The sequence below is a fragment of the Rhinolophus sinicus genome, chromosome 3 (genome assembly GCF_057876585.1).
Source record: "Rhinolophus sinicus isolate RSI-liver-muscle chromosome 3, RSI-T2T, whole genome shotgun sequence".
Lineage (NCBI taxonomy): Eukaryota > Metazoa > Chordata > Mammalia > Chiroptera > Rhinolophidae > Rhinolophus > Rhinolophus sinicus.
In genome coordinates, this window is record NC_142503.1 from 77,526,862 (window position 1) to 77,550,412 (window position 23,551).

The window sequence follows — 23,551 nt, forward strand, 5'->3', positions numbered from 1 at the left end:
TTTATTAGCATTTGAAGTTTTTTTGTTGCTGATGACATTGTTATGTTTAATTCAACTTAGAAAAATGTGGTTCCTTTTCTTTATATGAGTGGGTATCAACTCTCTCCTTGCCCTAAGACATTATTTGGGATGGGGGTTTACAAATAGTTCCAGATAGGGAGACAATAATATAAAGACAGACAAAGGGTCATAGATTCCCTGAGCTTGTTTGCCAAGAGATTGAAAAATAAAAAGGAAACCATTGAGGGTTGAAGAATGACACATGAGAATGGAATTAACAGAAAAAGAGATAATGCATTGTGTGCCCTGATCCTATAACAGAGGAGAAAATGGTGGGACAATACACTGGATTCAGAGGGAAAATAGCCCTTTGAGAACGTTTGTGGCCTCATTATGTTTTAGTACTGAGCAACCATGGAAGTTTTGGGATCACCAAGTGGTAGGTTTGACCTCAGAATTTAGGAATGATTTTGCATATCTATGGTCTCATTTTTGTTAACTCTTGACTCCAGTGTGAGACACAGGGGTTTCTCTCTCCTTGGGGAACAGAGCCTGGCTTCCTTAACTCTGGTCCACCTACTCTTTGGCATAAAGGGAGAAACAATGAGAAGACACCTCTGCCTGAGCACAGAGGAACTGAAGAGTCAGGCTGGACCGCTGAAGTACTGCAGACAAGTTCCTCTAAGCCACAGGGCAAGGAGCTTGAGTCTGTTCCTTCTCCCTTATTACATAAAATAGACAAAATGGGCATAGTGAGTGTCAATAAGTACACTTCATTGGGCTTTAGCTTTTACTATGAATGTTGCCAAAATTAAGGAATGCACAGGCTGCCAGCAAAGTAGGCAGAAAACTGTGTTAATCAAGATTTGTATTTTCTTTAATACTTTTTAATTAGGCACCTTGGACCTGCATGATTGCAGCACTGCCATTTCATTCACACTTGTGTTAGATCCTTATAAATTATTCTATTAATCAAATGAAGCTGACAAGAGGACAAAGGTTAAGGATCATAGAATCCCAATCAAGCCAGTGCAGGAAAGTCTGTGAGGCAATTCAAAGGCAGAGAATTGTAATATAAGCCACCACAGTCCATCCTGGACTACGAGTGGAGTACAAGCCTATATGAGTAGATGGAGTCAGTAGGTTATTCTTCTGCTATGGAGGAAAGGCTAGGAGAATGTTACACAGACTCACCAGACAGAATCAGAAGACTGGATTTGAAGTCTGGCTTCTTGTTGCTACTCACTAGTTATGTGACCGGGGGTAGCCCAGGCACTGCATCTCAAGCATTATCCTTACCTGTAAAATGAAGATGATAATTAAACTTTTCCTACCTTCCATAAGGGTTCTTATGAGATGCAAATAAAATTACACACGAGAAGCTGCTTTATAAGCCAGAATATGCTGCCCACTAAGTTTTCTTCCTTTTTTTTTTTATGACTTTCTAGATTTGGAGGTGTGTTTCTAGCTGCCGGGAGATATTTATGAAATCCACAGGTATTTTTAAAAGACTTATCATATTCAATAATTTCAACCTAGTCAACTATTCAATTATGCAACAGTTCAATTCTAGCAGCAAAGCTAGTATAATTTCTACCTTTTTTGCTAGCATTGCTGAGACTTTTATAGATATGCTAATTAGCTGAGAAATGGTAGTACAGAAAACATTTGGAAAGTTAATGAAGTTAATGAATAGGCCCCAACATAATAGTCTCTGAATAATAGTGGTATTGCTAAAAATTACCAAGAATATCATCAATAATCTCATTTAGATCTTGATACTTTCTAATCATAATGCAGAAGTATAAAGAATACCTATAATTATTCTAATGTTTTCTTTAAATGTAGTGTATTTTGTATGAAGCAAGACCAATATGTGGTTTAAGAATAACAGTGGTTTTGTAGCCTTTTAATTGTTATGTTTCAGGAAACATGGAATTGATACTGTACTAAGAAAACAACTCTGATGGTACTCTGATTCCCATTTGCATTTACTGCTAAGCAAACTTTGTTCAGAGAGGCTGTGTGTTATCACAACCTCTGTGTTTGGCACCACTAAATAATATATTCACCTGGCCAAAGAAAAAAAGAAAATCTCAGAAAGACATTTACTTTGTAAATGTAATATGAGAAACAGATACTCTGGACCCCTGCCCCAACTACTCTGGCTGCCTTTGGAAATAGACCCGAAACATCTAATTCAAGAGAGTCCTGCTTTTTAAGGAACAAAAAAGATAGCACAAATAATTCTTATGAAAGGGGGAGAGAGAGAGAGAGAGAGAGAGAGAGAGAGAGAGAGAGAGAGAGAGAGAGAGAGAGAGAATTATAAACAATAGCATAATATAAATCTGAATAAAAGAAAGGATCGGAGTGCAAACAACTGTAGCTTTTTCCCAAGCCTGTTTGGTCTAGGAAAATCATCTTCTAAGAACATTATTAGGTGTGTGTATATGTTGTGTTGCGGGGCAGGGTGGAATGGGATGGATGGAGTGGGGTGGGGGGTGTTTTGTGTATTTGCATGTTCACAAGTTTGAAATACAACAAATATAGGAAAGTTATCATTCTAGTCTATAAGAAAAAATGATATTGGTAGAAATAAAGGTATTTAATTTTGATTCTTTTCAAATGCATTTTGTGGATGAGTAGGACCTCTGGTGTTAAACTAGAGAAATTCCAGCACTTATATATCTTACTGGCAGAAACAGAAGCAAACGTAATTTTCCAAAAACTTATCCCTGGAGGATGCAGGCCCTTGTTTTGTGGCCTTTCCTTCAAACTTTCTTCATTCCCTCCCTCTCTCCTTCCCTCCCCACTGTCACAAATATACGTCCTGCAAAGGACTGTCCACATGGAAGAATGTTTTCTGTTGCTTTAATTGCTTAACTTGTTATATGTCTCTACAATCTTACCGTGTTTCCCAGAAAAATAAGACCTACCCCGAAAATAAGCGCGTTAAGATTGTCAGCCAGATGGATGCATTTAGTATCTTATGACAATGTTCCAGCAGTAGATGACATGACTGCATTTGAATAAATGTAGATTGTTGTACATGAAAAAAATAAGACATGCCTGAAAATACACCCTAATGCATCTTTTGGAGCAAAAATTCATATAAGACTCGGTCTTATTTTCAGGGAAACACAGTATATGTGGAAAAAAGCAAAATTATGGTATACATATTTTTAAAGTTTATGTATAAGCTCAAAATTCCTTTGCTAATTTTATAAAGAAAAGAAGAATGACGAAAATAAGTACTTCTTAAATGTGCCCCTGTCATAACCCAGTAGTGTTAGATGCCCCAAACAATAAAATTAGGATTCAGACCAAAAAATGAAACGAAATTGTTGGGGCATCTTGTGCTTTTGCATCATTACACTAATAAAGGATTATCACACTCCAAATACAGACATTTATTAGCCAGATGACTTTGTGTGTGTGTGTGTGTGTGTGTGTGTGTGTGTGTGTGATCAGATGATTCCTCAAAACAGAAAGATGATGAATATTTGATTGACTTGCTATTCTCTCTCTAGTCACAGTTGGTTTCACATTATTATACTATTTCATGAGCATTTTCAAGATATTGACTAGGCGAAAGCATTGTTCATCTGAGTTTTGATAGTCTCACAGTTCCTCATGCTGTGATACAAATCTCCATTTCTTTCTTACCTTGTGCATCCCATCCTCCTCTAAGCCCCCTTTGTGAGCAATGGGAACTCCATACATCGTTGCCATAAATCTCAGTAAACACTCTTTGTTTCTTCATGATTAGTGGCACTGCACCTAATCCCATACTAAAGCATAGAGATATACATGGCAAAAGATGTAATATTTATCCCCTGTTATTTTGTTTATGGAACCTCTCTATTGGAAGCCTTGAATTTGCAATTTGAGAAAGTCAATTTGATACAGAGGATGCAGCCATTACTTTCTTAGGATATTTTAGTAACTCTAGAACCTTATACCTAATTTAATACTGGTAACAATTGTGATATTTGGGAGGGGTGGTCTGTGTAATCTTTCATCTCAATTTATGAAAGGTTAATTAATTTTCATGATGCCACTTCTTTGAAGTATTTAGATTTGTAAGGATAAACGTTTTAACTCAATCAGCTTCATAGAGCAAGTAGAAGGCTGTATAATTTGTTATAAAGTGAAAATAAATGTGATGCATTTTGAGTTGGATTTTGTTTCACAGCCGGTGAATAACTTAATTTGGAAGCTTTCACTGTAATCCCAAATTATTCATTAGAATTGTTTTTAATAGTCTTGCTCACCACACAATACATGACATATCTACTCAGCCACCCCAAAGATCCAATGAGCTTCATAATTTTAAACAAGTTTTCTTGAATTGCCAAAAGTCATCATAGATTATAAAAGTAAAATACTATCTCCAATTTTCAGCCATTCAAACTCTATTCTTGACCAAGACTTTTGAGAAATGCAAGTTTTGACATTATTTATTATGTCAGCTTGCTATGGAACTATAAGCAACTCTTTTTTTTTTCCCTCTGGATCTGTTTACTTGCATGTAGAAAACATTAAAGTTGTTTAATCCATGTCCAGAGGATACCCTAAAATGAATTATTCATTCCATGGCATTGAAAACACACACACTCTCTTAGGAGTGGGTACCTGGTAAGCAACTTTAGGGCAGCTGCCGAGTAGAATATCAGGAAATTGGATCCAGATGAGAATTCCAATTACCTAATGAGAGTGATCCAATTTCACTCTTAATTTCATGATCTATCTAATTCATTATAACACTCTCTATCATAAATATTGTGCTTTAAAATCACAACTTAAAATGGAAACAAATATTCAAAAGGTCGATTTCTTTCATTGTCTTTTGGTGAGATGGGGATTTCAATTTACAAAGAAATACAAACGATGAAGATTTATGATGGAGCAGTAACAAAGAACCCTCGAAAGGATCCGCGACCTCTTTGTGTTGGTACATCTCTTAAAAGAACATATCACAGGAAATTTGTGAAACACAAAATGCAATTTTTATTGGTTTATTAAAGAGTACAATAATTATTATGCCTAACTCTAGCAAAAATCCAGCACTGTCCTCGGGGCAGCTATTATTCATTTATTAGCATTATTAGTACTTTCCAGCCAGGGTGTGACTACGGGTGTGAGAATCAGCCCGCGCCATGCCCCTCTCCCACCAGCCTCCGCAGTCAGAGCAGGGCAAAGAAGATGCTCAGTGTTTGTGCATCGGTGACCCGCCTTTGCTTTGTGTCTGTAATGCAGGTGGGGAGGAGGAAGACGAACAGAAGAGGAGCTGGCTGCCGGCTGTTGCTGAACAGGCCCCCGACCCTCGAGCCAGCTGCTTCTCCACTGCCAGAGTAGCCTACGGATAGACACACCCACTGGGGCGGCCAGAGGGCCTGAGCGCAGGAGCCGGGAACCCGGCGGCCAGGGGCGCCAGCCCCTCATGTTTCGCAGAAGGCGCAAATGTGAGCGGGCGGTAGCAGGGAAAGCCCTCCGCCCCCGCCAGGGGGACCCGGGAAGCCCTCGCCGGCTCCTCCCGCGGACGGCGGGGATCCCCTTCTCCGGCCCCGCCCCCACCCTCCCCCAGCCTGGGTGCCAAGGCAGTTAACCCTACCCAAGCCACAGCGCTCTGGGGTGAGAGCTCCGCGCAGCCATTCCCGGGTCCGCGGCTCCCGCGGAGCGGCGGGGGAAGATCCCACTCTAATCTCCCAGCGGCAAAACCTGGGCGCAGGCCCCGGGGTTCTCCCCTAGCCCTGCTGGACTATTGTAGCCAGTCGCCAAACTTTTTCTCTCCAAAGCGGGTGTGTCCCCCGCAGTTATTTGGCTGGCAACCCGCAGCCCACTCCACAAGACGATTAGGGAGAGGTGGGCGTGGGGCGAGGGGGCTGCCGTTCTGCATCCCTACCAGGCGTGCATGCGGGAGGAGGAGTGGCCCAGGTTGCGGGCTGTCCCGGTGCCTACCCCATTGCTGGGGCGGCCAAACACGCTGCAGTACCCAGCGCAGGTGATCTAGACTGTGCGTCCGGCACTAATTGGGGGGTGGAAGGGGGGGCGCTGCACTGGAGGGAGAGACGCTCCTTTCTTTTCCCCTCCCTGTGCAGTCTGACTGCACTGCCTGGGGGCTCCCCACCCTTGGTAGTGGTCCGGGGTGCTCCCAATCAGTAGGTGGACCCCCGCCCTCATCCTGACCTAGCCTGCGCACCACAGGGTTTTCACCCTGCAGATCCTCCTCCCCATCTTTCCCTCTCTCACACACATGCTCCCCTAAGCCGCGCGCCCCGCAAACTCCGTCTTGGTCCCCGCAGGTGATGTCATGCCCATTGTTTTGGTGCGCCCAACCAATCGGACTCGCCGCCTGGATTCTACCGGAGCCGGAATGGGCCCTTCCTCGCACCAGCAGCAGGAGTCCCCGCTCCCGACCATAACGCATTGCGCAGGGTGCACCACCGCCTGGTCTCCCTGCAGCTTTAACAGCCCTGACATGGAAACCCCATTGCAGTTCCAGCGCGGCTTCTTCTCAGAGCAGCCACCGCCGCCGCGCTCTTCACACCTGCATTGCCAGCAGCAGCAACAGAGCCAGGACAAGCCGTGCCCGCCCTTCGCGCCCCTCCCGCACCCTCACCACCACCCGCACCTGGCGCACCAGCAGCCGGGCAGCGGCGGCAGCAGCCCATGCCTCCGGTGCAACAGCTGCGCCTCCTCCGGTGCCCCCGTGGCGGGGGCGGGGGATAACCTGTCCCTGCTGCTCCGCACCTCCTCGCCCGGCGGCGCCTTCCGGACCCGCACCTCCTCGCCACTTTCGGGCTCGTCGTGCTGTTGCTGCTGCTCGTCGCGCCGGGGCAGCCAGCTCAATGTGAGCGAGCTGACGCCGTCCAGCCATGCCAGTGCGCTCCGGCAGCAGTACGCGCAGCAGCCGGCGTCCGCCTCCCAGTACCACCAGTGCCACAGCCTGCAGCCCGCCGCCAGCCCCACGGGCAGCCTCGGAAGTCTGGGCTCTGGGCCCTCGCTCTCGCACCACCATCACCACCCGCACCCGACGCACCACCAGCATCACCAGCCCCAAGCACGCCGCGAGAGCAACCCCTTCACCGAAATAGCCATGAGCAGCTGCAGGTACAACGGGGGCGTTATGCGGCCGCTGAGCAACTTGAGCGCGTCCCGCCGAAACCTGCACGAGATGGACTCCTCAGAGGCGCAGCCCTTACAGCCCCCCGCGTCCGTCGGAGGAGGTGGCTGCGCGTCCTCCCCGTCTGCAGCAGCCGCCGCTTCGTCCTCAGCCCCGGAGATCGTGGTGTCTAAGCCGGAGCACAACAACTCCAATAACCTGGCGCTCTACGGAGCCGGTGGCGGAGGCAGCACTGGAGGCGGCGGCGGCGGCAGCGGCAGCGGGCACGGCAGCAGCAGTGGCACCAAGTCCAGCAAAAAGAAGAACCAGAACATCGGCTACAAACTGGGCCACCGGCGCGCCCTGTTCGAGAAGCGCAAGCGGCTCAGCGACTACGCGCTCATCTTCGGCATGTTCGGCATCGTGGTCATGGTCATCGAGACCGAGCTGTCGTGGGGCGCCTACGACAAGGTACGCGCTCGAACCCCTGCCCACTTTCCCGGGGCCGCAGAGTGGTTGGGACGGGAACTGGGGGAACTCCTTGCCTGCTAGTTGCGAGTTTCCCTCCGACTGTCGGGAGTACCTGCTGGGACAGCAAGCGTGGCTCAGACGCGCATCCGCAGTCCGTGAGGGAACTCCGGAGAGGAAGCCTTTCCGCGCGCAAAGTTCTGGAGGCAGTGAGTGCCGATCGCATTTGGGCACATTAAATAAGTGGTTCCAGATGGGGAAAGCATGCTCTGTTCCTCTCCAGGTGCTCATGATTTAGGAAGCCCCTTTCAACCTGAATCGCTTAAACTCCGGAATAACCTCCTCTCCGGTTTCCAGAGCCAGGAGCTGTGCTTGGGTCTGCGATAGCGCGACCCCGCTGCTTGGCCATCCGCATTCCTCGCTCTCCTTTTACTTCCCTTTGAGGCTAAGTGATCTGACAGACCACAGAGCCAAGACAGCACCCCGCAGCCCTCACGCTGGGAGCTCAAGTCCACTTGCTGGGGCCCTGACTGACCCGCCCTCCGGGTGGGGGGGTGTGGAAGGTGGTTAAAAGTGCTTCTTAAGAGTGCCTTTGTCTGACTGTTGCAGGCGTCGCTGTATTCCTTAGCTCTGAAATGCCTTATCAGTCTCTCCACGATCATTCTGCTCGGTCTGATCATCGTGTACCATGCCAGGGAAATACAGGTAACTAAGATTCTGCTGTTTATGAATGACCCAAAACCATGCCGCCAGCTTGGAAAAGCTCAGGGCAGCAGACGCCTTTTCCAAGCCCTCCTGTCCTTGCTTGAGGTTACAGAAGACACATGCTGTAATCTTATGTTAGCACCTGACCTGTTCTTTCAAGAAGTGAAAACAAACCAGTGCAGCATGTAAACATGCAGGAGTTTCTGGGATGGATTTATTAAATCCTTCAGATCTTCCTTTCTCTTCTTTCAGGTAGATACACTTCTCCAAATGCATTTGTTTCAGGCCAGTTATGCACTCGCCTTAATCTGTAGAGTAAATGTTTATTCTTTTTGATACCATCCCTTCCTAGTGGGTGCCTCAGGATGGAAGAGTGTGTCCACATATATCATCTTCCGTAATGTAGCTTAGGGAAGAAAATAGACTCATATTCCTAGCTAATGTATATAAATAAGACATGAGAAAAGCTCTCACACTTTCTATAATATATCCCCCAATATTAAAAAAAAAACTTGTATGTTTTGAATACAAAGTCTGTCTGTACAGTAGTTTGGTAGATTCGTACCTGTAATCATTACATCATTTTTTTTAAAAATGTGATTTATGAACAAAGACCACTGCCCTCGTGAGAGGTCTTGTTAGAAAAATGTTTTAAAGCAATCAGGAGCTCTATTGTTAGATTTTTCTGTTACTGACAGTTTCAGAATCCTCTGTATAAAATTCATGGATCATCTTTTGAGTTGTTTACTTTGCTGTAGCTTAAGTCAAAGAAATATTAATGTTTGTGAGTTAAAATAGAGGTTTCAAAAATTAAGAGTGGTTGGGATTTTCCAGTTTAGAATTTACATTAATATATATATATTCTCATTTATTGGAGTAGTTTTTAGAAATTTGGTGGAACTATTAAACCTACACATTTAACCGGCTTTCCTTTAGGAGTGGCCTTTGAATTTAAAACATTGTATAGAAACTTGCCATTTAAGGAATTTAACATTAATTATAAGTTAAGTTAATTTTAAGTTACTAATTAGCAAACACATACTAAATATGGAAGGCACCAATTTTAACTGTTGCCCACACAAAATTAAAATGCACATGACCCCTAATGAGTAGGGAGAAGTTACTTCCCCTCGCTTTCAAATTTGCAAAAACTTTGAAAATTGTGATTTTGAAGGAATGAGTTTAGAGAATGAGAATTAGAAAGAGTGAGAATACGTCGAGGTAAGTAAAAAAAACTGCACTGGAAAAACCAGACAAACACAATTTGAACTCTATAAAATTTAATAATTTGCATAAGCCCATCTTTAATTCCGTATTAATGATTGTGGACTTTGAGATTCTTTCAAGCATTTTAAAGGGATACTAAAATGTAACAAGCATTATGAGTGTATCTTCTCACTTGGACTTGAAGAATAGATACTTAGAGCTAGGAGGCACAAAATAGGTCTACGTGTCCTTTGACTCAATTCACAGATGAGGAACTTGAAGTCAGAAGAGGAGAGGTCAGCATGCTGCAGGATCACACAGCTAGACAGCTAAGCCATGACGAGCATGACCAGGCCCTGTCCTAGCCTCCAGTCCAGGATGCTTCCTCTCCACTCTGCTACTGCTTGCTAGCAGCCTTTACATGTGGACATTTCTTTGTGGTTTCCCTGTAAATCCAAAAGTTTGGTATATGAATAGGGTTAAACTTAAAAGATGATTCTAAAATCTTCTTAGCTATTTTTAAAAATCAAGTAACTGACTTTTTGTTTTGTTTTGCTTGAAGACCAGAGTGATTTTATTTAATCCACCCTGGAAAGAGACCTTGCTGTTGGTTTGTTTTCTTTAAACATCAATTTTTGTATTATTACTTATGCCTTCTGAGTAGCACACAGCTAGCTATACAGGCATTCATGGGGGAAGACATTTGATGGTATTAGCATCAAGAACAAAGTGTCTTCCTAAAAACACTGGCTTTTTAAAAATTATTGGGATAGTTTTTGAAATAACTTATAGGAGTCTGAGAGGAGCTGCCAAATGTTAATTATATGTTGTAAAAATATTTGATACCACACTAGAACTCTTGAAACTTATAGAAACTGATAAAAATACAAGAAATCATATTTGTATAGGTTATGTGACACTTGAAAGAATTCCACTCATTAACTAATTTTGAGAACACGTTCTGTTACACAAAGGCATAGATATATTAATTAGCGTATGTATAGCCTAGGTGAGAAAAATGACAACATGGGTTGTTCCTTTAAGACAAATAAGCGCAGCTAACTTTTCCTCTGCTAGGGTAATATGAACACCACAGAATGTTAGATTTTTAAAACTGGGTTTATTATATATGATGTGTGGTTTCTGTTCAACCACACTTAATATAATTTCAAAATAGATGCTTGGGTAATATAATTTAGTTGTTTTGGATATGGCCTTTATTTTCAGTATTTTGTCTAGAGGGATTTCTTCCTCAAGCTGATGCTCTAAATTCGTATCTGAGATGCTTTTTAAAAAGTATATATAAAATGGAAAAGGACCAAATAAATGTGGAGACTCTGAGCTAGAAGTCAGGAACTAGAAGAAAAGTAAGAATGTTCTCATTTAGCCCAAGAATAGAGCCAATGGTGCTGCCAAAATATTTCACTCTGACGCTCAGTGAAACCAAGTGCGCAGGCTTGTGTATCTGTGTGTGGAACAGGATGAATTGTGCCCTTTTTTACTTATTGATGTCACTGCTATAGGTGTAATTTTTTCTTAAGTTTTAAGTAAATAGGCAATCTCAGTTTACTATTAAGAATTCCAAATATATTGATTAGTGTTGAGTTAAGAACTAAAAGCAGGGGTTATGCTGCCATTCACAGCATGTCCTTGGATGTAGCATGTAGTCTAAAATGACAGTTTCTCTTTATTTTTGTCATATCAGTATGACAATTAGATAACAAGAACTGACCAGTGTGGGTTTCTGCTACATGTTATGATTTCTCACTGCATTCCGAAGTTAGTGCTATAGCCAGTGTTCTGGCTCCCTTGTGTACCTGAATTGATTAACGCTGCATGGGGAGGCCCTGACATTTCCATGGAGAACCTTGGAAAGCAAGTCACTGTGACCTTTTGCAAAATGTTTATACATACTCTGGCAAAATAAGATGGTTCAGGTGAGTCATGGACGGAAGTGCTTGAATTAAAATACTGTGATGGCTTTGTAAGAACAGAGCTCAGTACATTTCAGCTTTGATGTCATTTTTCAGTACCACAGACAGCTCAATGCATCAGACTATAGCTTGTTCATTGCACTAATTACTTTACACCCCTCCAACCAAAAATGAAATCACTATTTCTTTTTTTGTCAGAATGCTTATATAAAATCAGATTAAGTGGAAGCAATTTTTCAACTAAGTAGATATTAGACTTTTTCAAATAGACATTTGGCCTTACTTTGTACATCTATCAGTAAAGCCAAAAAAAACAAACAAACAAAAAAAAAACAAAGAATGACGTATAAATAAATTTAAAAAAACAAACAGTAAATGCCTATGTATCACAACCTTCTGACAAAGGAAAAGTACTATAAAAGGGATTGCTTTTATACAATTTGGAAAGGTCCTTTGATAACTAAGTAGTCTCCCACCTCAAGTGTCAAGTCAAATAATAGGGAAAAAACAGGTATGATTTCCGGTGACTTTTCTTTTGCCTTACCACTCCTCTGTGAGGTTGGAAGTATTTCTTTGACAGAATAAATGCAAAACAAAGTTCACATATTCTTTAAGATCTTCAACATGAAAAAATTTTGTAGCTTTCACTTCATCTTTTCAACTTGAGTGTACTCTATTTTCTCTTTGAGAGCAGTAGCAGTTTTAGTTAAAAGAGTTGTTTAGTATTCAGAGCTAGGCTAACACAAGATTCTAGATTGGGAAGGACAGCCCACTTGATCTTTCTAGTTCTCATGAGATTTGGAAGAATGGCAGGTACTGTACTTTAAAGTTGAAAACATTTTTGTTTGATTTTGTTTTTATAATAATGTAATTATATAATAAATGGCATTAGAAGAAACACTGATTCTTTTTTTCTGGGGTATCTTTTTGCAATGGAAAAACTACTCAATTTTCTTTCAAGGTAGCTTTTCAGAGATGGACAATGTAGATCTAAAACTGGAAGAACAGACATTAAAATTTCTCTTTGCTCGGACATCGTAAGCTACGCAAACCAGGAAGGAGTAAATAAGGGCAGGGGCCTTAGCAACCTCTGAAGGCATCTGGCCTGTTTGGGAAGGGGTGGCCAAGCACCCACTTAGTAGGTGCTGTGGTTTGCATTGTGGGAAAGGACACTTGTTTTCCCACTCCTACAGAGAGCAAGTAGATGCTTCCAGGCCATGCAGAAAACACTACACGTAATTATTATTTTTATATTAATAAAATAATAATAAATACACATAGTAAAAATAAATGGTACAGAAGAGTTTAAAATAAATGTGGTACTCACATTCTATATACTGTCAGCCCTGTTTCTCAGAGATAACTACTTTTAAGTTTCTCATATATTCTTCCAGAATTTTCAAAAATGAATACTTAGGTGTGCTTAGATACATACACACCTTGCTTTTATTTCTTACTATGTCTTGAAGGTTTTTCCTCATAAGCACATTGTATCTCATTCTTTTTTGGCAGCTACATATTATCCCATTTTATGGATGCACTGTGGTTTACTGATAGGCCCTTTGAGTTGTCTAGGTATTTGCTATTATAAGTAATACTAAAAATAGACACTCGGATACTTATTTTAATCTATTCATTAGAATATATACATATGGTAAATATTCAGTAGTCAGATTGCTGAATCAACGGGAGTTTGCATTTTAAATGGAAAGGTGTTGGCCACCAATCCTTCAGAAATGTTCTCAGAGTTGACATTCGCTGCTTCCCACACATTAGTTCTCCACAGCATTGTTAACACTGGATATTGTAAAAAGGAATTTTAAATGTCTTTGGCTTTTTAAAGTCTAAAAACTTGACTACCGTCCTGGAAATTGTTTACGGACAAAGTTTATAGCCTCATATGCTTATTTGCAACATTTTGTAATATCTAGTGGTCCGTTGTCTAATCTGATAAATTGAATAATTATTGTAAAGATTCCATCAGAAGCAAATATTTGCCAAATTTTTATTTTTTTACTTTAAAAAATTTGGAGGAGGTTGGTGAAGATGAAGGAAGCTAAAAAAGTAGAGGGAATCATCTTAGATTGGTTTTTAGTTAGGTCTCTGCTATGTCTATGAAGTAGATGAGAATTACTAGTTGACTGCAACCCTCCAAAAGATAGTGAGGTGGAAAACTCGCCGGAATTGCTTTGTTGTGTGGTGGTCTGCTCCACCACTGATACCTATATTGCCAGCAACTTCTACATCAGTTGTAATGAGACTCTCAGGCCCTTTGACTTGGTGTATACACTGTCGTAATGAAATCACTCAGGACTCATTTTCTCAGCTTGCCTGTGTAAAGCTCTCTGCATTATTAATGCATGTGGCTCTAAATAAAGCAGTCCCAGTGTGTTTACAGAGCAGCATCACAAATGAATGAAGAGTGGGACTTTAGGTTTACCACAGGTGGGTTTGCTTGATCTGCCAACTTATTTCTGGGCCACATTTTATAGAACTTGGAAGGAAGGGCACTGTGGGCTGTCATAGTCCCAAACCACATCTGGCAGGGTGCACAGAGAGAACCTGCACTGATTTAACTTTTGGGTAGTTATTTTTGCTCAGGGTATAAAGTGGTTTTGTGGGGCCATTTTAGGGAGAATTTCTGCACATGAGGAAATAATACAATGTTTGCTACTTTAGGATTATAGTTTTCAACCTAAAACTCCCTAAGAATTCTGTTTATAAAACTAGGAACTGCATGGAAAAGACCTGACTTTTTATCTGGCCCAGTCTCCCACCCAACATGGGAGCTATCTTTATGTCAACTTTGATCAAAGAGGTCAGGTCACCCATTTGCTGCTTGAACCCTGCTCCCAGGATTGTCCGTTTACTTCACTTGTACAAGGCTGGCTGTTCCATTGCCAGACAGCTCTTATTTTTAGGAAGATTTTCTACATGTCGGGGTGAAGTTTAGTTTTACTCCTTCCATAGTCAACATTTTAAAAGTTTTTGAGCTCTGCAAATACAATGGGCATAAGGCAATAAGATCTCTTCCATCTTGGAACATCCCAAGCAGGTGGGGTTAAGGAGAGGGACAATAAGTAAAGAAACAGAATCCTTAGAAATTTTGATAAATGCCATGAAGGAGCTATAAAGGGCTGAATGGAAATAAATGGGGATGGAAGGTTGTACACATCAGACAGGATGATCAGAGGAGCACTCTCTAAGGAAGTGACTGTTAAACTGAGACTTAAAGGAGAAGAAGCAGCCAGCTTCGGCACAATCTGTGGGAAACAACCTGTGTGTGAAAAAGCCTGATAACTGAAAGGAATTGACTGCACCTAAACACCCGAGAGCAAAGCAGCGTGGCCCAAGCAGGGAGAATGGTAATGGATGGGATGGGACGGGATGCAGTGTCCTGAGAGTGAAGGGTTTTAGGACGTGTAAGGATTTTTGGATTTGTTTGCAAAGTGCAGTGGGGAAGTCATTAAAGAGTTTAAAGCATGAGAGAGTCACGATCCAGTTCACTGTTTAAGCAGACCTTTTGTTGATGCTCTGAAGGAGATTGGTCTGGAGACTGTTAGAAAGCTCTTGACAAGTCATGTCACAGTGGAAGATGATCACTAGGGTTATGTAGCAGCAGTGGAGATGAGGAGAAGTGGTCTGATTTGAGACCCATGTTGGAGGTAGAGTGGATGTCCTAGTGGATTGAATGTAGCAGGTGAGGGCAAGGAACTATGCAAAGGTGATGCCCAGGCTTCTGGTTGAAATAACTGAGTGTACGGTGCTGAGAGGGGACGACTCAAATTGAAGGGTAGGACGTGGAATCAGAAATTTGTTTTGGCATAATACCTTTGAAATATTTCTGATTATATAAGAGAATCTAGAGTTCAGAGGACAGGGCTGTAGTGAAAATTTAAATTTGGGCGTAACTAGCGTAGACACTATTTAAACCCACAGGAATTGATAGATTTACTAAGAGAGAATAGAAAGATGAAAAGGTCGACAGTCCATCAACCTCTGTTGTCTAGAGGTTGAGTAAAGGAAGAACTAGAAAAAAGACAAGAAGGAATTGTGCTTGAGATGGAGATGGGAGTGTTGTAAGGAGGGTACAGTGCTGTGTACAGAATACTGCGGAGTCTCTTAACATGGGGTAGAGAACTGCCTTTTGGATTTGGCAAGTTGAAGGTCATTGCTGACCTTGATGAGCAACTTCACTCAAGTGGTAGAGACAGAAGACAGAATGTAATTTCCAGTATAATTGATTTCCCCTTTTACAGAATGAAAGAGCAAACATTTTAACATTGAGTAGGTCCCTTTGAATGCCCTCCCAATTACATAGTCGCCATTTCTTTGAATGTTTCTGATGAGACTTCGGAGATTCCTGATTACATTCTTCTGGATTTAACTCTGTTTTCTTGAATTGCCTCCTTAAATAAGAAGGTCAGAAATGTACCTAGTACTTTCATTTGAAATATGCCAGTGGGGTTGTTACCGTCCTTCATCAAAAATGCTACATGATACTGACTGTTATTAGTCATTGCCTCACAGGAACTTTTGCCAAATAACCTTTGAAAATTGTAATTGAACTGAATGTATGACTTTAACATTTATTAACCATGTTAAATAACATCTTGGCTTCAGACCGGTGTTTTATCCTGTGAGAATTGTTTGAACCCTAATTCCAATGTTTACTTGACAAACACTTTTTAGTTTTGGAAAAAGCTATGTATGGACTGGCTGTGGCATTAGCAAGACCCAAGGTTTCATATTCGTGCTCAATTCTGTTCCAGAAACATGGTCAATATTAGTGGCACTTACCTAGTGTGCACACCTGCCATTGACACATCTAATCCTCCTAGTTTTGTGCTAGGCACAAGTTTGAAAAGTGGCCCTTGGGAACCCACATTGAAAGCGTGATTAAGCTACAGTCAGAACTCAGCAGTAGGACTTTTTTGGTTGTTGCTGTCTGCTCATTCATGATGCTTGATACGGCCTTGCAAGTAATAACAACTCTGTGATCCCTCACTATCAGGCAGCTCACATTTCTCATAAGAATATCATGCAGATTGTCAAATCCTTTGCTGAAACCCACATATTCTGTGTGAATGACAATCTCATAAACTATTAATGATATCCAAGAAAGAAACAAGTCGGATGTGCTTATCATTTTAAGCATCATAACATGGGCTTCATGACCAAAAGCCTTTTCTCTTAAAATTTTTGTTTTTCTCTCCATATTATAAATTTAATAACTATTCATGTTAGAAAATTTATAAAACATAGAAAAAGAATACATTAGTTTAATCTCACCACCCAAAGATAATTATTATTTATGTTATAATGTATTCACATAAAATAGATGGTCATGGTATTTGCTATCTGTATGAAGAAGTTTGGTATTCTTCTCACGTAACTTTCTATTAATTTCCCTATACCATTAAACATTCTTAATAGCTCCCTTGTTTTTCCATGATATAGATGTAATCAGTTCAATCCTTTCCCTTATTTTTGGACACTTTAGAAAAATTAGAAAGCACCATTTAAAATCACTTTCATAATGAATACTCTTGCAGGTGAACTTTTGTGAACATCCGTGATGCTCGTCTAAGGATAAATTGCCAAACGAGAATTTACTGAGTTAAAGTTACTTAAGACAAATTGATAGTTTGTCAAGTTGTCCTCCCCAAAATTGATATTACTCCTGTCATTTTAAAAGTGCTTGCAAACCACTTAGTTAAATAACTGATGTGGTTATTTTCTGAAGTATCTAGGTCCTATGTACCAGTTTGTATTTCGAGTACTTTGTAAATCTGGGAATTTGCTGTTCCGAAATCTCTACTTTCCTGTTTCTCCGTGATCTTGGTTTCTAAAGATTGGCTAAGAAGGTTTGTAAAACAGTATCCCTGTTTAGTAGTTAAAGTTTATATTAAAACAGTGTGAAAGCAGTTTTGGAAAATAACTTTGTCCCCAAATGGCCCCAATCCATTTTATTATGGGAAGCTGTGAAAACCGTAATTTCTGACATTTTTCTCTACGAACTTTCCTGCTGAGAAGAGCAATCAAACTCTTCTTTGGGTTGTTTACTGTTTTTTGCAGCATAGCCTCATGGCTTTGTGCACTGTCTCTGGAGCCAGTCTGTCTGGGCTCGTTCCCAGCTCTGCCACTAATTAGCTGTGTGACCTTGGGCAAGTTAATCTCTGTGTAGTAGTTCAGTTTCCTTGTCTGTAAAATGGAGAATATAGAGTTGGGTTGTTATGAGAATTAAGTTGTGTGTGTGTGCGTGTGTGTGTGTGTATGTGTACACATATATAATGTATATAGACACTATATGTATTATAGTATACAATGTATAGTATATTATATATATAATGTATATATAGTATATAGTTTATAGTATACTATATGTATATATATAAATATAAAGTGCAATTAGAATGTCTGCCCGGCATGTGGTGAGGGCTATTAAGGTGTGTCAGCTGCTGGTTATTGTTAGCTGTTTGTTGGGGTGGAAGGGAAGGAATTGGAGCCCAGCGTCTCTGGGCTTTGGGAAATAATTATTTTTTTTTTACATGTCTTATGAGAGGGAATAGAAAAAAAAAGGTGGACATTCAAACAATGTTCATTAGTTTATTAACACTTAATCTAGACTCTATGTATGTGTATGTAATCATTTTTTTAAAAAAATAAACACTTTGATGTATATTAAGAACAGCCTTTTTTTCTTTTCTTTTCTTTTTTGTTTTTAACTAACTTAGTTCAAATTCTCCCTTGGGCAAATTGGCTATCTGAGGACGTAAGTGCTTATTTTGGCTGTTAGGTTTCAGGTCTGTAAAGTAGTATTAACGTATAATACTATAATATTATGGCTAACAGTTTTTACCAAAGTAACCATTTCCCTTATAAGCTTACCATGGGTTCCTGCTGGCAGTAAGGCTCTTTATGAGCTCCATTGACTCCTTCAGGCATGCATGCGGGTCACCTGACAGCATCTCCTCATCACTAATTAGGGCCCTGGTGACTTAAAAGAGTTAAGTGAGGCACTGTGAAATGTCAGCAAAGGGAGTAATTTGGATAATGGAAAATGTTGGTATTAAAACTCTGCTGAAAGTATAAGATGTAGTAAACAGCCAAGACACACAAGGTGTGATCAAACAATATGGTGAATGTTTAAATTAAAAAAAATATTACAGTAAAAGATACATTGCCATTAATCCCCCTCACTTCAAACACACTTATCCCATCATTCTTGCCACTTTCTGAAGCAGTTCTGGAAGTCCTCTTTCGTTAGTGTCTTTATTTCATCTTCTATCATGACAATGCTCTGTGTCATACATCCCTTCTGGTACGGAAATTTCTGTCAAATAAAAACATTACTATGGTGTGTCCTCATCCACCTTATTCACCAGATCTGACACCATGCAACTTCTGGCTCTTCCCTAGTCAAAATGATCATGTAAGGTAAACATTTTGAATTGATTCAGGACATGGAGACAGCCACAACAGTGCAACTAAAGACACTCATGAAAGAGGACTCGAGAACTGCTTCAGAAAGTGGCAAAATGATGGGATAAGTAGGTTTGAAGCAAGGGGTAGTATTTTGAGGGGGATTAATGACAATGTGTCTTTTACTGGAATTTTTTGTTTAATTTAAACATTCACCATATTGTTTGATCACACCTTGTATGTGTAAAGGACTGTAATTGACAGCAGTGCTATCGGTATTCATTGTAGATCTACAGGATATTTAAGTAAAAATCATTTTTCTTTCCTTTCTCTGGACTGCGTTTATGTCTGGTGAGAGTTTTGTTTAGTATGCCACCACCCCCATCAATAGTGCTTGAAGTACAGGTTCTGAAAGAACTGAGAAGAAGAATAAGGAACATCTCAAAGTATTATTGGTACAGTGATTAGATATACTTTTTTAACTTTATTTAATTTATTGGGGTGACATTGGTTAGTAAAATTATATAGGTTTAAGTGTACATTTCTATAATACATTATTTGTTACATTGTGTGTTAATCACCCAGAGTCAGTTCTCCTTCCATCACCATATACTTTTCCTCCTTTACCCTCTTCTACCTCCCCCTCCTCCCTTAGCCTCTGGTAACCACTAAACTGTTGTCTGTGTCTATGAGTTTTTGTCTGTTTTGTTCCTTTGTTGCTTTCAGTTTTACATCCCACATATGAGTGAAGTCATATAGTTTTCAACTTCTTCTGTCTGACTTGTTTCACTTAGCATGATAATCTCAAGATCCATCCATGTTGTTGCAAATGGCAGTATTTCATCTTTTCTTACGGCCAAGTAGCATTCCATTATATATATATATATATATCTATATATCTATATATCTATATATCTATATATCTATATATCTATATATCTATATATCTATATATCTATATATCTATATATCTATATATCTATATATATCACATTTATTTATCCAATCATCTATCAAAGGACATTTTTGCTTCCCATGTCTTGGCCACCATAAGTAATGCTGCAATGAACATAGGGGTACATATATCTTTACAGATAAATGTTTGCAGATTTTTGGTGCAATACCAAGAATAGGGATTGCTGGGTCATATGGTCTTACTTTTATGAGGAAACTCCATACTGTTTTCCATAGTGGCTGTACTAATTTACATTCCCACCAGCAATGTATAAGGGTTCCTTTTCCTCCACAACCTCTCCAACCCTTGTTATTACTTGTCTTGTTGGTAATAGCCATTCTAACAGGTGTGAGGTGGTATCACATTGCGGTTTTGATTTTGAATTTCCCTAATAGCTAGTGAAGTTGAACATTTCTTCATATGTCTGTTGGCCATTTGTATGTCTTCTTGGGAGAAGTGTCTGTTCAGGTCCTCTGCCCATTTTTAAATTGGATTGTTTGGGTTTTTTTGTTGTTTAGTTGTATGAGTTCTTTATATATTTTAGATATTAGCCCCTTATCAGAGATGTTGTTTGCAAATATCTTCTCCCATTTGATCAGTTGCTTCTTTGTTTTATTGATGGTTTCTTTTGCTGTGCACAACCTTTTTAGTTTGATATATTTTCATTCATTTGTTTTTGCTTTTACTTCCCTTGCCTTTGAAGATTTACTTTTCTACAGAGAGTTTGCATCTTTTCTTGTTTCATTTCAAATAATCATTAGTTGAGTCTTTATTATGCCAGTCTCTCTTTTCAAACAATGTGTTATTGTTGGGTGAGTTTTGGACTTTGCTTTTTGAATTTCTAAAGCACTTTGGGACTCTGACATAACAAATTTTGAACTGAACCATGTAAACAAATTTTAACAGCCAATATTCTACATCAATAATTTGTCCTTTGCTCTCTTAAATATTCTTAGCATTTTCACCATTATAAAGGTTTTCCAGCAGGTGTTACGATGGGGTTGTTTCCAAGTAATCTTACTATTGGAATTTGGATATGTAGCCTTTATCATTTGGTCACTGAGGTGGTCTGCTTTCTGTCGAGAAGTTTTGGGCTTCCAAGGAAATTCTGTGCAATATTTGTATGTTAGTTTTGACAGAAACGTACTAAATTTGGAGGAGGAAGCATTAAGCACTATATTATGCTTATCTTGAATTTGACATTGGATAGTGCTTTTCTGAGAATAGTGTCTACTGTCATGAGGGTTAAAAAGCATATAAGTACTAATACTTAAATTGCTTAATATTTTGCTGAGTGACTAAAGGAAATTATATCCGGTTATTGGATTTGTTTTTAAGGTCATGGATTATTTAGAATATTGAAAATAATAATCAGGCTGAATATTTATTGAAATTGCATTGCATATAATATGATATAAAAAATGATGATGGTGGGATTTACAATAATCTCCTCACGCTTTTTCAAAGGTATATATAGTATTTCTAGATATACCCAAACAAAGCTATTGACAGATAATAATTTAGTTTATGTTGATTTAGTTGTGAAATTTTAAGACTAGTAGTCTTGATATTTAGAAACTTGCTATTGGTCAATTTTTTATTGGTAAACCCTCCCATACTTAGAAAACATTCTTATATCAAAGAGCATGAATTGCTTTCTGTCCTTGAAAGTGAGAATAGCTTAAGATATATTTATTTAGTTAAACATGTTATTAGTTTAAAGTTTTAGTTTACTGAGTAAGCCTGTGGGGAATGTTGCAAATTTTAATGCTATTGTTGAAAAATATTTTCAATAGGATTGTATTTCTTCCATTGGTATTTTAGTCAAGAAGCTCACTATTTATTCCTATTTGTCAATGTCAAAGGGAATACTTAATGAGAATGAATTTGGTCAGACTTTCAAACATTAAACAATAGTGATACAAAGAGAAATAGCCAAGATGCTTGTTCTTTTTCTTTTTTTTTTGGGGGGGGGAATGAGCAACACTGTATTTAGGGATGAAAACTTTTTATTTTATTTGGAATTCATTGGCTTGTATAGATTTTTTTGTGTCATTTTTAAAAGCCCCAGTCAGTGATCTTTTCTTTTTTTCCTTTTTCTCCTTCAGCACATCTTACACAGCCTCTTTTATCCTTTTTGACAACTGTCCCTATTTTTCAGTTGTCGTGTTTTGGCCAGTTCTGCTTCACATCTCAGAATGTGTCCCTTGGGTATTCCTTACATGGTGGGGCGCGGGGGGGGGGGGGGGGAGGGGAAGGGTAATGAAGATCCAGCCCACACACTGTCATGTTCAATGGTTCAATGTCTCACTTAGTCTGATAATGTGTACACAGATTGCTTCAGTGGCAGCTATTTCGAAATAATTTATCCATTAACTGCATCTCATTGCATTTTTTTACAACTGGCCACAGAGGGAAAGTGGATATGTGTTAAGGACTTAGTCCCACAAGCCCATGTCAGTACATCCTTCATAGAGACCACACAGCAAAATCAGCGGGCGACATTTGTTCTGCAGCATTTGCCCGGCAACAAGAGGTCTTCTCTGCACCATTGTGCAGGAGCCCACATAGCCTCAGCAAGATGATCAGTAGGATGGAGGGTGGGATGAAGGCTCTTCTTCAAGACTTGAATTATGTGTTGCCACATGGGAACCAATACAGCAAATGCAAGGGAATAGGATTGGGAGGCTAGAGGGGCAGAAGTGCTGAGCTCAGATACCCATGTAATATGTACTCTAGCTTCTTTCCCAGGGTGAGTACAGATTTTTGTTAATTTGCTCTCATTTCCTCTCCCCTCTGTTAGTATAATGATCACCAGAACCTTTACAGTGGGGTCAAAGCAGTTGATGATGTTTACTCTTTTTTGTTAAACACAATAGAGGAAATTACAAATGCAATTCTCTTTACCAAGAAGAAAAGAAAAGCAGGATTTTAAAATTATCTCATTGACTTTTTTAAAATTAGATTCCAGTGTGCAAAACAATATAACGGTTATACATTTACACCCCTCACAAAGTGATAACCCCTCTCCCCCAATCTACTACCCCTCTGACACCCCATACAGCTGTTACAATTCTGCTGACTCTATTCCCTATGCTGTACTCCACATCCCGTGATCATATATATATATATATATATATATATATATATATATATATATATATATATATATATATATAATTATAGTTGACATTCAGTATTATTCAGCTTCAGCTTCAGGTGTACAGTGCAGTGGTCAGGAATCTACATGGTCCATGAAGTGGTCTCCCTAATAAGACAAGTGCCCATCTGACACCCTACCAAATCTTTACAACATTATTGATTATATTCCCCAAACTGTCTTTCGTATCCCCATGGCAATGTTGTGGCTACCAATTTGTACTTTCTAAATTTGCCTATGGGATCCTTTCTTCTTCTGAGGAGCAGCCCTCCCTACCCAGCAATCTCTGAGGTCTCTGCTGGGTGTGTTTACATAACCCATCACGCTCCGCTACCCCAGCCTTGTTGTCATTTGGAAATGTTCTGGGGAAACACATGCTATGTTTTGAGATTTCCGGCCACATCGGGATTCTCTAGCTGACTCTGATCCTAAGGGACAAGTTGACGATGATACCCTTGGGTCCGTCGCCGTTGTTGGAGTGAGGACAAGTAGGCCTGAACATTACTTTCCGGTCATGGTGGATGGGATCTGGCACTCGTGCTTGTGTTTATGTGGAATGTTGAAACTTTGGGAAAAGGTGAAGAGTGACTGCC

The 23,551-nt window shown here is 40.1% G+C and overlaps 1 protein-coding gene across 5 annotated transcripts in view; it reads left to right on the forward strand.

Annotated features, from left to right (window-relative positions):
* The window catches only part of KCNN2 (potassium calcium-activated channel subfamily N member 2), a 384,311-nt gene that overhangs the window by 231,963 nt on the left and 128,797 nt on the right, over positions 1–23,551 (forward strand). For 2 of the 5 annotated variants that reach the window (XM_074328595.2, XM_019727805.3), the window contains 3 exons: positions 5,260–5,465; positions 6,306–7,576; positions 8,183–8,278. In XM_074328595.2, the coding sequence (XP_074184696.2) occupies positions 5,444–5,465; positions 6,306–7,576; positions 8,183–8,278 (1,389 nt within the window). In that variant the 5' untranslated portion in view covers positions 5,260–5,443. Of the gene's footprint in view, positions 1–1,481; positions 1,498–5,259; positions 5,466–6,305; positions 7,577–8,182; positions 8,279–23,551 lie in introns of those variants that run through there. The other 3 variants (XM_088796670.1, XM_088796671.1, XM_074328596.2) reach the window with 3 other exon arrangements.